The sequence below is a fragment of the Apus apus genome, chromosome 1, assembly GCF_020740795.1.
Source record: "Apus apus isolate bApuApu2 chromosome 1, bApuApu2.pri.cur, whole genome shotgun sequence".
NCBI classification, from domain to species: domain Eukaryota; kingdom Metazoa; phylum Chordata; class Aves; order Apodiformes; family Apodidae; genus Apus; species Apus apus.
Window position 1 is genome coordinate 123,667,101 of NC_067282.1, and position 12,327 is coordinate 123,679,427.

The window sequence follows — 12,327 nt, forward strand, 5'->3', positions numbered from 1 at the left end:
TTTCACCCACCTTCAACCCTCCACTCACCCTCTTTCCTGACTAGGTCTCAAATTTGCATAAGTTATTTTAAACTTCAGTCTCTCTGCCAACCTTTGCTGCTCCCCCCAGCATGGTGCTATTTGAGATTTAGTAAGAAATCTCTCCCTTTCATCACCTATTCACCAAGGAAAACATCAACCATCTCGAAAGCCAGGACAGACCACTGAGAAGCCCATCTTGCTCGCTGTTACAATAGAACCACGGTCACATTTTTAACTACTCTAGAAAGACAGTTATCAGCAACAAGACACACAGATGTTGGCTTAAAATCCATTGAAAGGTTTCCTAATAGATACACTTGCAGATACATTTCTACCCTATGAGTAGCTGTGCCAGGTGCAACTTTCTTTCCTGGGTTGGCACCACTACTAAAACATTAGTCTCTGCACAGCAGCAACAAGGAGGAGTGCTGCATGCAGAAAAGACCCAGGCTGAGGAAGCATGAGAAGCCACAGGGAGCAGCAGTACTGCCTTTCCCCAGCTGAGGGCTGGGTCACTATCAAAAGCAGCACCTCAAGATGTTGGCCGATTCCGGTCACGTTAAATGCTTTGGTAGCAACCAAGTTTTAGAATCCCATAAACTGCTGGGCTAACCTAGCTAGCAGGTTACAAGAAAAGCAAGGGGACATGGCAGTGCTGCAAAAGCCCCTTTGGTTATGAACCTTCCCGCTGCAGGTCACCAAAATCACTAGTATCAGAGAAATTCTACTGCAGTAGGCACAAGACAGACCCAGAGATACTACAGACCTAAAGTGTCCCCCTGAACAGCCAGGTTATACCTCTTCTGTTTGACTCACCTGGGACAGTGCATTCCCTACCTACACAGAACTTTCAGGAACCATTCCAAACCTACATTCCCAATTTGCCTTACTGAAATTCAACTCAGCAATAAGCTATGTGTCAATTTGTTGGTTTTGGAAACCAAGCTTAAAGTGCATTTTAGATAACAACCAGAGCAATGTTCATGTGCTGGTGTTACAAATAAAGGAAACTCGTATTTCCTTTAACTTCAGCTTCTGGAAGATCTGCAACAGAATTTCCAAAGGAAACTGTTGCTTCCCTTCTATTTAATAGAAATGAAAAAGACTTCTCCAAACAAGTTGACTGGCAGAAATTGTTACATGCACTTTCTACTTTAGCATTCCATCTTGTTCCTTCCTTTCCCCTGCCTCCACTTCCCAGTCTGTAGTCCAACTTTTTTGGTTGCTCTTAATTCATATCAGCACATGACTCTGAAAATCAAAATAGGCAGCCAGAGGACTGCAATCAGCATTCACTCAAACAGCATAATCTCTTAGGATCAAAGCATAAAATAAGGTGGGCTCTGGTTACAAAATACTATTTCTAAAAGAGAATATTTGCATAACCACTACCATAGGAAACAACATTTTATATATATATACATATATATATATACACACACATACACATGCACACACACACAATATATGTAAAGTCCTCCTTTCTCTGCTTTCTCCATGGTTCTGCAGGACTCTTCTTCCTTCAGGAATTAATATTCCTGGGTCTTACTCATAAATTTTCCACCATTGGCTTAGGTTTTTTGTTTTGCTCTGTTCAGTTTCTCTTATGTTTTTTGCTAAGTTTAGATATTTCTCAGCATTTATGATGATTGTGGCTGAGAAAGAGTACAGTGATTCTAGTTTTATTAAAATAGCTAGAGGAGAAATATGACAACAGATTCATGATACAGGCCAAAGCATTGTCTCTCCAAATGAGAGACAACATCAATGCTTAAAAGAAAACAGTAGCTCCAACCATCATTACTTAAGTATGAGTGAATATTCAGCAAACTAGGAAGCTAGTAAAGTATCTCAAAAGTCGTCTTGGAGGTCTTCCCTAGTGAATTTTCATCAGTGTACCAAAAAGAGCCACCCTCATGCAATGAAGAGATCTACAGTTATGACAGTACCCTTGGATGAACTAGAAACCAGGAGCTTCTTCAACCAATTTTGTTAAAGAAGAAGGTTTTACATGTGAAGAAGATCACATACACTACCAGTTTCAGACTGCTCTGAAAACTACATAGTTTAGACAATCCTGAAGGGTTAAGATGCATCAGATTTTCATGATACAAATTCCAGTACATGTCCTCACCACTTCAAGTAGCCAAATACCTTCTAAAAGTGACACGAGACGCTGCCAACTACTCTCTCGTCAAGAACAAAACACACACACTTTAACTTTTTTTTTAATCATAGGTGGCAGGATCAGAGTAGAACACGGGAAGCAAAGTGATGAGGCTGAGAAATGCTTTGCCAAGGTATTTCATCCTATCATGCACGCCCCAAGTCAGTAAAGACATTTACCTTCCCTACCAATTTCCATGCTGAGGACAGTCATCAGGAAGGTTGTTGACCCAAGAAGAAGAGGTTCTTGAGCATTAAGGAGCATACTGTTCTTCCTGGAACATTAGGTACTTGGACCATTGCTCACAGTAAAGATCAAAGCATCAAGACTACACTCCTTATATAGCACACAATAGTCTTGATGTAAATTTTGTGACTGATGTACTAAGTACGCAGTACTATTTTTTACTAGTTCGATCTTCCTAAGACGAGAAAAAAAACCAACACTGCATTTCTATAGCTCACAAATGAGGTGGTGAAGACCTGTGATGCTGAGCAGGTTAGTAGTACCAGAAAGCATGATTCAGGCAAAAGAAATAGTGTCAAGCATAAAGTTATCACCTGCTTAAGACCTCAGTCTTAGGAGGAACTCATTGAACTGTGAGTGTGAAGTGACTGCAGATACTTAGAGAGTGCTCCTTCTGTGCACCAAACCAATCAGCATTTTGGCAAGATCAAATTTCCCACATCTACTTCAGCTGAGCTAACAGTAGCACATTTTTAACTCCTAGAAAGCAGTATTACAACTCCTGTTCATGAATCCCACAGGAGATGTCTTTCCTAGGTATATTCAGGGCTTGCACTGCTTCCTAACAACTCCGGTACTTCCGCATATTACATCAGAAAGTGACAAAGATCTCAGCCTAATTTTGAAGACTCTCTCCAACAAACAGAAGTATTTCAGTCCACCTTCTTCAAACATAGTTAACTTTAAGAGCAAAACCATGTAATTGGCCATTTCATCCAAACTGCCCTGTGAAAGGTTATTTAGATAATCACATCACTGGGTAAGCCAGAGTCACGATGTTTCCAGTCATGGCATTTCAGATAGACTATTTGCTTCAACTCCTCACAACTTTTCAGTATATCCTTCAAGTTTGCAAAGCACTTTTTTGCACTTCAAAATAGTACCAAGGTTTGAATCACTTTGAAATGTCTAAATCGTATCCTGCATAGACTGGGACTAAGTATAGGTACTAGAGGAAGACATCATCTACAAAAGTATCACATCATCCTACTCTTATTGCTATTCTACAAATAGTTCTGCATTTTAAGTGACAATTTTCCAAGATCTTAGTTCCTCAATTAAAATTAATCACTTGAAGACTGGATTACGGCTGTTACAAGCAAGGGACTATGCTTCTGCTTTTAAAAATAAAAATTTGTTTTAGTTATCTCTGAGAAGCTAGCAATTTGGGGGGTTGCTTTTTCTTTTTAAAAGTGCAAATAGTATTTTCTTTCCAAGTGTAGACTTACTCTGCTCTCCAAAGACTGACAAACACCTACAGGAAACTAGTGCATGCCATATAAATATAATGAATAACAAAGGATGATGATGGGAGCATGTGACACCCCTTAGCCTTTCAGTGAATTGGAACAGCAAGAACAACATTTGCTTCTAACTGAGGCTCTTAATTTCTAATGCAAATGTTATCAATTAAGATAGCATCCCACAAGGCTTAAAAAATAAACACAATATTATATTAAGCTAGGAAAAAAATATCTTAATATTTATAATCAGTTTCTGAACCTCTTCCATTAGTGCAGAAATGTTTGTGTCCGATTGAAAATGTGATACTAAATGAAACAGTGTTTTGGTTTTAGACAACCTGTGCAAATTAACAAAATGCTAAACTTCAGTGAAAATGTAAAACAATTTAAAAGACAATATTCTATATATAAATTTCTCTTGATGCAACAACTTAAGAGCAAATTAATTATCCAGACTGTAGTTTTATAACTGTGATTTGATCAATTCACACATTACTGATGTCACGTTACCCTGATTTTTATTTTAAAAGTTACCATCTTAATGCTTGACAGCAAGATCTAGAAGATAAATATAGAACTTCTATACCACCATTAAGTATGTATCAATTTTAAGCATTCAGATGGGGAAAAAAGATATAAAAAATGAAAGGAGTCTGAAAAACAAAAGCTTAAATTGCCACTGAGTGCCATATATACTCTCCAAATAGCAGATTCACGTTAATTTCTTTAAATTGCAACTTGTCTTTGTGTTATATTTCAGCAAAAGAGAACAAGATTTGTAAATCATTTGTCAAAGTAAAAAAGCACGGAAAAGAACTTCATAGGTATATACCTTTGCTGAAGTGAAAGCGAAATTGTGAAGTTCTTCAGCAAGAAATGAATCAGTAACATAAAATTTAACTAGAGAATGGGATATTAATTAAAATGAAAAAAAATACTGCTCACAGTGCTATTCAAATATCCTTTTCTCACCAGCCTTTGGCGCATCTACACTCCTGTTGTCCAACTGAAAGATTTATATATCAACACAACCTTGAGAACCTTGCATTTTTCCTGCAGCTTACATTCAGAAGGGTAATGTACCAACCAACTGCTACTGAGATCACCCCACAAAGCATTTGCTTCTCCTACAAGTGCCCAACGGGGAAAAAAAAATTGTCAATATGCCACCAAAATAATCTGCTTCTTTTATATTTAAATAAAGGTTGCAAGTTGGCTGTGTTACAGCAAACAGTATTCCTGTAAAACCACAGCTTCCTCTTATTGAACCTGAGGCACAACTGAAGATAATATTCTCAGTAAACAGAACAAACGATGTAGCAATCTCACTTATGACCAACTATCTATTTTTAAGTTATTTGATCTTTGAAGGACAGAGTCTATTATGTTTTAGGAGATCACATATTTATAAAGAAAAGCAACAACAAACACCAAACCAAAACACCCTTTCTTTTTCTCAGAAACAACTGCTGAACAAGTTTATTCACTTTACTGAGGGACAAAATTGAAACATCTTCTCTGCAGTTAACAGTCCCTACTCAGAAAAAAAAAAAAAAAAGAATTTTCCAAGGTTCCCATGGAGTGCAGTAAAATCAACGAAGATATATAAAAAGGTAAAAATCTACTACACACAATAGTTACTTGATTATTTAATAAGATTGCTCACATTACATAGATCCGTTTTCCTAGTCAACTTGCTCACATTACTTTATTTCTTATATGATACTCTGATGTGAAATATTTACATTTCATTAAAAAGACAGCAAGAAAAGTCTTTCAACAATGTTGACTGGCAGTTTGCCACCACCATCACAGAATCATCAGGGAAGACAGAAAGCAGCACCAAAAATAACATTCTCCAGCCGGGTCCACTGGCCATATGTTACATGGGGGGAAAAAAAACAACAAACAAATAACAAAACACACCAAAAAAAAACCCCAAACAAACAAAACCAAAAAACACAACACCAAACAATCAGAGACCATATGTTTTCCCAAAAACTATAAACCAGGGGAAAAAAAAAAAAAACAAACCACAACTGTTCTGCCTGGACCAACTCCCTCCTCCAACAGCAGCATCTGTTCTTCTTCAGGTACATTTATTTTTCTTTTTTAAAGTCAGGATCACTCTAAGTTAATTGCTCCAAATCTACCAGCAGGTGCTTATTCCTCACCAAGGCTATGCCTTCTGCAGCAGACCTAGGCAACAGGCAATTTCTAGATTGCTAACATCCAGCAGCAGTGCACACGCCTGTCCTGTCTATTCCTCTGCCATACAGCCACGTGAAGGTCAATTTGGTTTTGGAGCCTTTTACTCACCTTTTCCATTTTGCCATGCAGTATACCAGGACAGACTGAGGAAAGTAGTGATGAAAACTAACACGGTGGCCACAGTTCCATTTCGGAGCCTCATCTCATTTCAGCATCACACTTGTTTATGTTCTACCAGCGACGAGGACCTATCGGTTGGGCTTGCTGCAATGAAGTCAGCTGAAGTCCACCAGCAGTAGCTGGCCAACACCGACACCCAATGTCGCTCTCACATAGCAGAGGTATCATCAATCCATCCGTTCCAAACTGTTGTAAGGTTTCTTATAGGTTGTATAAATCAAACTTCTCTTTATTCTTCTAGTCCTGTCTAAAGGAAGCAGAATTTTAAAAGATTAGGCCAAAAACATTTAGAAGAGTCCCCCCACGTACCAAAACACAATAAGGAAATACTACCATTTGCTGGTTACTATGGCTTACACACATCCCTCTTGCACTGCACCAGCCTCAGCTTGGGGAATAGAACTTGTTTGATTAATTTGTCCTTTTTCTGTTAATACTGCTTGGACCTAGAAGAACTGTATTTCACATTAATTTGGACACTAAAGGGCAAACATACACATAACCAACCTGACAATTTTTTCATAAACTCAAAGCAAGATCACATGTCACACTGGCAAGTGATGAACTGATACAAGAGCTGTCTTCAGGAAGCCAGCAACTCAAGGCCCCACTCTTAAGTACTCACACCTACAGAACCCCTCTGAATTCAGTGAACCTTAATACAACTGCAGCAGCAAAACCACCCCCAGTGAACTGAGAGATCTGAGCTTTAAACTGCATTTACAAACCTACATCATTCATCTTTGTCTTCTCAGTGCAAGAGTATTTGATCCACCCACAATCTTTTTTTTTCCTAGCTTAGGCAGAGACTGCTCAATCTATACCAACTGGCAACAACCCAAAAGCTCCGCAAAATGCCATGGAATGACCATATCACTCTTCTACCTCTGCCATGCACACACAGTGACAAAACAGAAATTACCTACAGTTCAGTTTTAACACAGAGGAAGGTTCCATATTCTGAGTTTAGAAAGTCCTCAGTTGGTCAAGTAGAGCCAGCATTTAACCACACTGTCCTAACTGAGCAAGCTAAAGAGAATAGAGAAATAAATAAACTGACTTTAAAAGATGTTGGGGGGGGAGGGTGGTGTGGCAGATTCGTTTCTCAAGCGTAAATCATTCTTTACAGTAGCTCAAACATTAACATTCAACATTCTTTAAAGGCACTGCCAGTTTTCCCGCACTACAAACCACATCTGATACAAGTATGCTACCCACCAATAAATAACTTGCTTTGAATTTCCCTTGGAAAAACCAATCTCTGCCACACTCTTGCCTGGGTGCATTTAGAACAACAGGGAAAAAATTACATTTTGTTATTATAGCACCAAGAGATTCCAGTCAAATCTAAACTCCTCTTCCCGAGCAAGCATTTCAGCACACACTGCCTTTACTGAAAAGTCTGCAAAACAGTACATAACCACCTGGCACGGTTGACAAATGAACACGAGAGAACAACAAAGCTGTAGAACTACATGCATTTGCATTCAAATCTTGGTCACAACATCAGGTCACTGAAAGCATTTACCTTCGGACTATGACTACCTCACACATAATGCTAATAATGTGCTTTGTTTTGAGGAGCTTTGCACACAGACAGGTTTGTGGCTTTAAATATTAACTCAGAAATCACACGGCACCTATCACGAAGAGAACAGATTCAAGTACACAGGAAGCAGACAAAGTGGATGGTAAAACTCAGTAAGAAACAAAATAATGAGCAGGAATAGAAAGAACCACGAAAGACCTTATGATACAAGAAACCTGAATTCAACACTATGAAAGATAAAGACTGCTGAGAGACCTATAGAAAGCTAACATAGAGAGCATGCCAGGAAATACCATCAGGACCAGCATTTTCAACAGGAGACAGACATCATAGAAGTCAGAAGGGTAAGTAATAGCAATTAGGTGAGAAAATAAAAGTCAGGTGAACTTTAACAGCAAAGAGAGGTAAAGATCTCAAACCCCCAAGATTTTCTAAGGCTTGTCTACATGAACTTAGGAACTTCAGACTACCAGAAAAAATTATTAGGACACTGATGAGGTCAACAACACTAACAGTTTAACATGGCTAAAGCAGCTCTGAAGCCACGATGCCTAAAGTGTAATCTACCTCTACCATTATCTTAGCAGCAGTCAGATCTCTCTGGAGCAGCTCAGGTGTGCACAAAGAACCAGGCTGCAAACTAGATGGATTATCCCAGTGGGGGCAACAGACAGCTGGTCTGACATGCAAACAAGAGAGGGCAGCCAGGAGAGTAAAAATATCACCCGATATTGCAAGGAAGTGAACCACATGCCTTGCCAGACAATGTGGGCATCATTTTTTACATTTGCTGCAATAAAATCAAGATGCTGTGATCAGGGCTTCCCACTGTGATATTTGAATCCACAGAAAAATGCAGCCTGAAAGAATTCAGACAGCAACAACAACAAAAAAACAAACCAGTAGCAACGTGATTCAATTAGCAGTGAGTACGAAGAAAATTGTCTCTAATTAATGATTATCATAGGTTTGCGCTGGCTGGTTCTGCTTTTATTCCTTCTCTCCCACTGTACCCATTCCCTTTAGCACAGGCACTAGCAGCTCAGCTACAGCTCAAGAGTACTTAGATGATTATTCAAGCATTTCACTATATCAAACTGCATACATCAAGGCCATGCACGGACCAGAAGTGTTGCAGCTTTTAAAAATGCATATAAGTTAAACCAGCAGAAACCCATATATATTATTTAATCCCCAGGTGATCACTTTAGGTTTGTTCGACGATTTACAACACAAACTCAACAAATTTAACTGAGGGGTAATCCAGTTTGAGCAAGCACGATGACAGGGTATTACTACCAGAGAGATGAAGCCTAGGAGATTTTACAGCGTTCCTATGACCTGAACATTTCCCACTGCAGACTTACAGGAACGACCCTTGCTAGATGCTGGAGGCCGTGGGTACCAAGGGTACCTGGCACCTCTCCGATGCTGAGCAGCACCCTCCGGAATCACAGCTTAAATAAACCAAAAAGTTTCTGTACGTACCCAGACACGCCCAAAACACATACAAAGCCTCTTGCCGGCTGCAAACCATAAAAACGGACACATGTCAAAGCCCCTGCAAAGGTTCATTAGGTAGCTGCCGAAGGGTCAGATGGTGCAGGATCAAAGCCTGCAGAGCGCCAGACTTCTGAGGGGATGAGACCAGACCCCATCCTGCCGGGAGGTGCAAAACCCCCTACGACGGCAGCGCTGCTGCATTTCAATGGTTGCTCTTGAAGCCACAAGGGAGAAGGGTCCGCGGATAAGAGACACCAAGAAGGAGAAGAAAAAGGCGGAGAATATTTGCCAGGCAGGGGCTTTTCCACCTTCTTTCCACCCAGACGCTCCAGCAAAGCCCGCCGAGCGCGGCCGGGCCGTTACCGGGGGGCTCGCCGGCCGCCTGCGTTTGGCAGCCGAGTCCCTTCAAACCCGGGGGGGGGAAAAAGGGGATCCCGAGACGGTCGGGAGGTTCCTCGGTGTCTCTCCGCCTCGGCTGCGGCTGGCTTAGTCGGGAAAGAGAAAAACCGGACCGGGCAAGAGAAGCACCGGCCGCTGCCAGGGCTGGGGGGGGGGGGAGAACGCCGGTCCGGGGAGCTGCGCGGCGCCCGGTGCACCGCAGCGAGGTGCGGGGGGTGGGGGGGGGAAGGAAAGAGGGAAGGAAAGAAGGAGGACAGCAAACTGAAAACTCTGCTCCTCGGGTTCCTGGCAGGTGGGCCGGGAGCGAAGGCAGCGCGGCGGCAGCCCTCCCCGGCAGGAGCGCGGAGGCAGCGGGAGCAGCTCCGCCCTGCCCCGGAGCCCCGCGCCGCGGGCTCCCCCAGCACCGGGCCGGGAGGGAGAGGAGGGGAGGGCAGCGAGTCCGGCGAAGCAGCAGCAGCACTAGGCAGGTGCCCGCGGGCGCAGCAGGGTGCACGCCGGCAGAGCGGGGAGCAGGACGGCCCCGAGCCTCCCGTCCCTCCCCCGACACCGCCGAGACCCGCGGCGCCGGCAGGGGAAGGGCCGCCGCCGCTGCCCACCCGCCCCGCAGCCTGCGGAGACCCGCGGGACGCCCGGCCCTCGCCTCCCAGAGAGCCGAGCCCGAGCCGCCTCTCCCCGGCTGCCGGCCGGGTCCGAAAGCGGCGGCAAGAGGGGGGCCGAGGGGCGCGGGGGGGGGGGGGGAAGCGGGGAAGCGGGACCCACTGCCCGCCGCTGCCCCATCCTCACCTGTGCGGCTGCGCTCCGGCAGGGGGAGCCGCGGGGCGCGGGCGGCGGCGGCAACCGACTGTGCCGGCTGTGGCCGGGGCTCTCGCTCCCCTCGCCCGCCCGCCCGCTCCCCCGCCCGCCCCCCGCTCGTCAGCAACGCCCCCGCCCCCCGCCCCGAGCGCCATGGAACCCCCCGCCGCCCCGCCCCGCCCCGCCCACCGGCGCGTGTGCCCCGCCCACCGGCCGGGCACCCCCCCCCCCCCCGCCGGCAGCCAATGGGCGCCTCGCGGGTAGGGCGCCGCGGATTGGCTGGCTGGCCTGTCGCTCTGGGCGGCTGCGCTATAAATAGCTGAGTCTCGCGAGGGCTTCCTCAGAAGCTGCGGCGGGAGGGGGGGGGGTCTGGTGGTCCGGTCTTCCCTCGCCGCGATTTGTCAGATTTTTTGGGGGGGCTTTTTCTTTTCTTGAAACGGGCCAAGGAAGGCTTAGCTGCTCCGGCTTGCTGTCCCGTGGCCGCCCACCCTGCGCTGGTCTCCGGGCACGTCAGGGTGGAGCCCCCGGCCTGCTGTGCGCGGCTGCAGCTGCGCCCGTGAGAGGAAGCTGAGCTCAGCACCGGCTTTCTCGCCCTGCCTGTCACTGCCCAAGCACACAGTGTGTGTCGGTGCCTTGTGTGATGCGCTTGTCCACCGGTGCCGAGTCACCGAGCGACAAGGCGTCCCAGCGATGAATTTGACCCTTGAGGTCATCCTGTGCTTGATCACCTCCTAGAGCTCGCACCCAGCACTGCATTAAAAGAATCATAGAATCATAGAATCCTAGGGGTCGGAAGGGACCTCGAAAGATCATCTAGTCCAACCCCCCCTGCCAGAGCAGGGTCACCCAGAGCACATCACACAGGAACGTGTCCAGGCGGGTTTTGAATGTCTCCAGAGAAGGAGACTCCACAGCCTCTCTGGGCAGCCTGTTCCAGGGCTCTGTCACTCTCACAGGAAAGAAGTTCTTCCTGATGTTCACATTGAACCTCCTATGCTCCGATTTGTATCCATTACTCCTTGTCCTATCACTGGTCATCACTGAAAAAAGCTTAACTCCATCTTCTTGACACTCACCCTTTACGTATTTGTAAACATGGATGAGGTCACCCCTCAGTCTCCTTTTCTCCAAGCTAAAGAGACCCAGCTCCCTCAGCCTTTCCTCATAAGGGAGATGTTCCACTCCCTTCATCATCTTTGTGGCTCTGCGCTGGACTCTTTCCAGCAGTTCCCTGTCCTTCCTGAACTGAGGGGCCCAGAACTGGACACAATACTCCAGATGCAGCCTCACCAATGCAGAATGAGCGGCTTTGTTGCTTCGCACGAGTTCAAGGAGCCCCTCTGTCCTTCGTGGCTGTGAGGAGAGCGTGTGCCAGGGGCGTGAGGGTTGTGAGACAGGCACAGCCCGGGAGGTGTGGAGAGGAACCCGCTTCCCAGCTCCAGAGGGCTGTGGCTGCTGCGCTGTGTGGCTGCTGAGGAAAAGTCAGTGGCAGCTCCGCTCTGTGGGTTCATTATTTAGGGTTCTGATGTTTTCTGTTCTGTAAGTAATCCGCCGCTTTCCGTGGCCCGTTTCATGCATTCCAGGAATTTGATGCATATTTGGAGGCCCGAAAGCACTCATCAGCAACAAATAGTGCCCTCAAGTTAGGGTAGAATCATAACTACATTGTGAAAGCCAGGCTTTTACCGTGTAGTGCTAACTGGTTGGCAGTGTTCAATCCTTTTTTTTTCCTTCCACCTAATTTACACAGTCTACAGTACACATTTTAACCCTCAGTTAAGGTTCTTATGCTAGATACAGTGGGATAGTTCCCCACTAGAACTTTACAAACTGTGCAATAATCTTAATAGTTATTCTGTCTGAAGAGTGACATTTAACAAGCAACCTTTTTTTTTTTTTTTTTCCACTTTACAATATTTTTGCACGTTGGAGACCCTGCACAGCAGCCCTCGATGGTTTTGCTGGCTTTCTCAAGAGCTTGCAAAAGGGGCTGGTGGCAACTCGGGCAGAGTGAA

The 12,327-nt window shown here is 45.0% G+C and overlaps 1 protein-coding gene across 1 annotated transcript in view; it reads right to left on the bottom strand.

Moving 5' to 3' along the window:
* MGAT4A (alpha-1,3-mannosyl-glycoprotein 4-beta-N-acetylglucosaminyltransferase A) overlaps positions 1–10,393 on the bottom strand; it is an 88,103-nt gene extending 77,710 nt beyond the window's left edge. The window contains exons 1-2 of the mRNA XM_051610484.1: positions 10,304–10,393; positions 5,998–6,316 (exon numbers count right to left, since the gene is read on the bottom strand). Coding sequence (XP_051466444.1) covers positions 5,998–6,091 — 94 coding nt within the window. The 5' untranslated portion in view covers positions 6,092–6,316; positions 10,304–10,393. The remainder of the gene's footprint in view (positions 1–5,997; positions 6,317–10,303) is intronic.
* Positions 10,394–12,327: the final 1,934 nt, after the last annotated feature.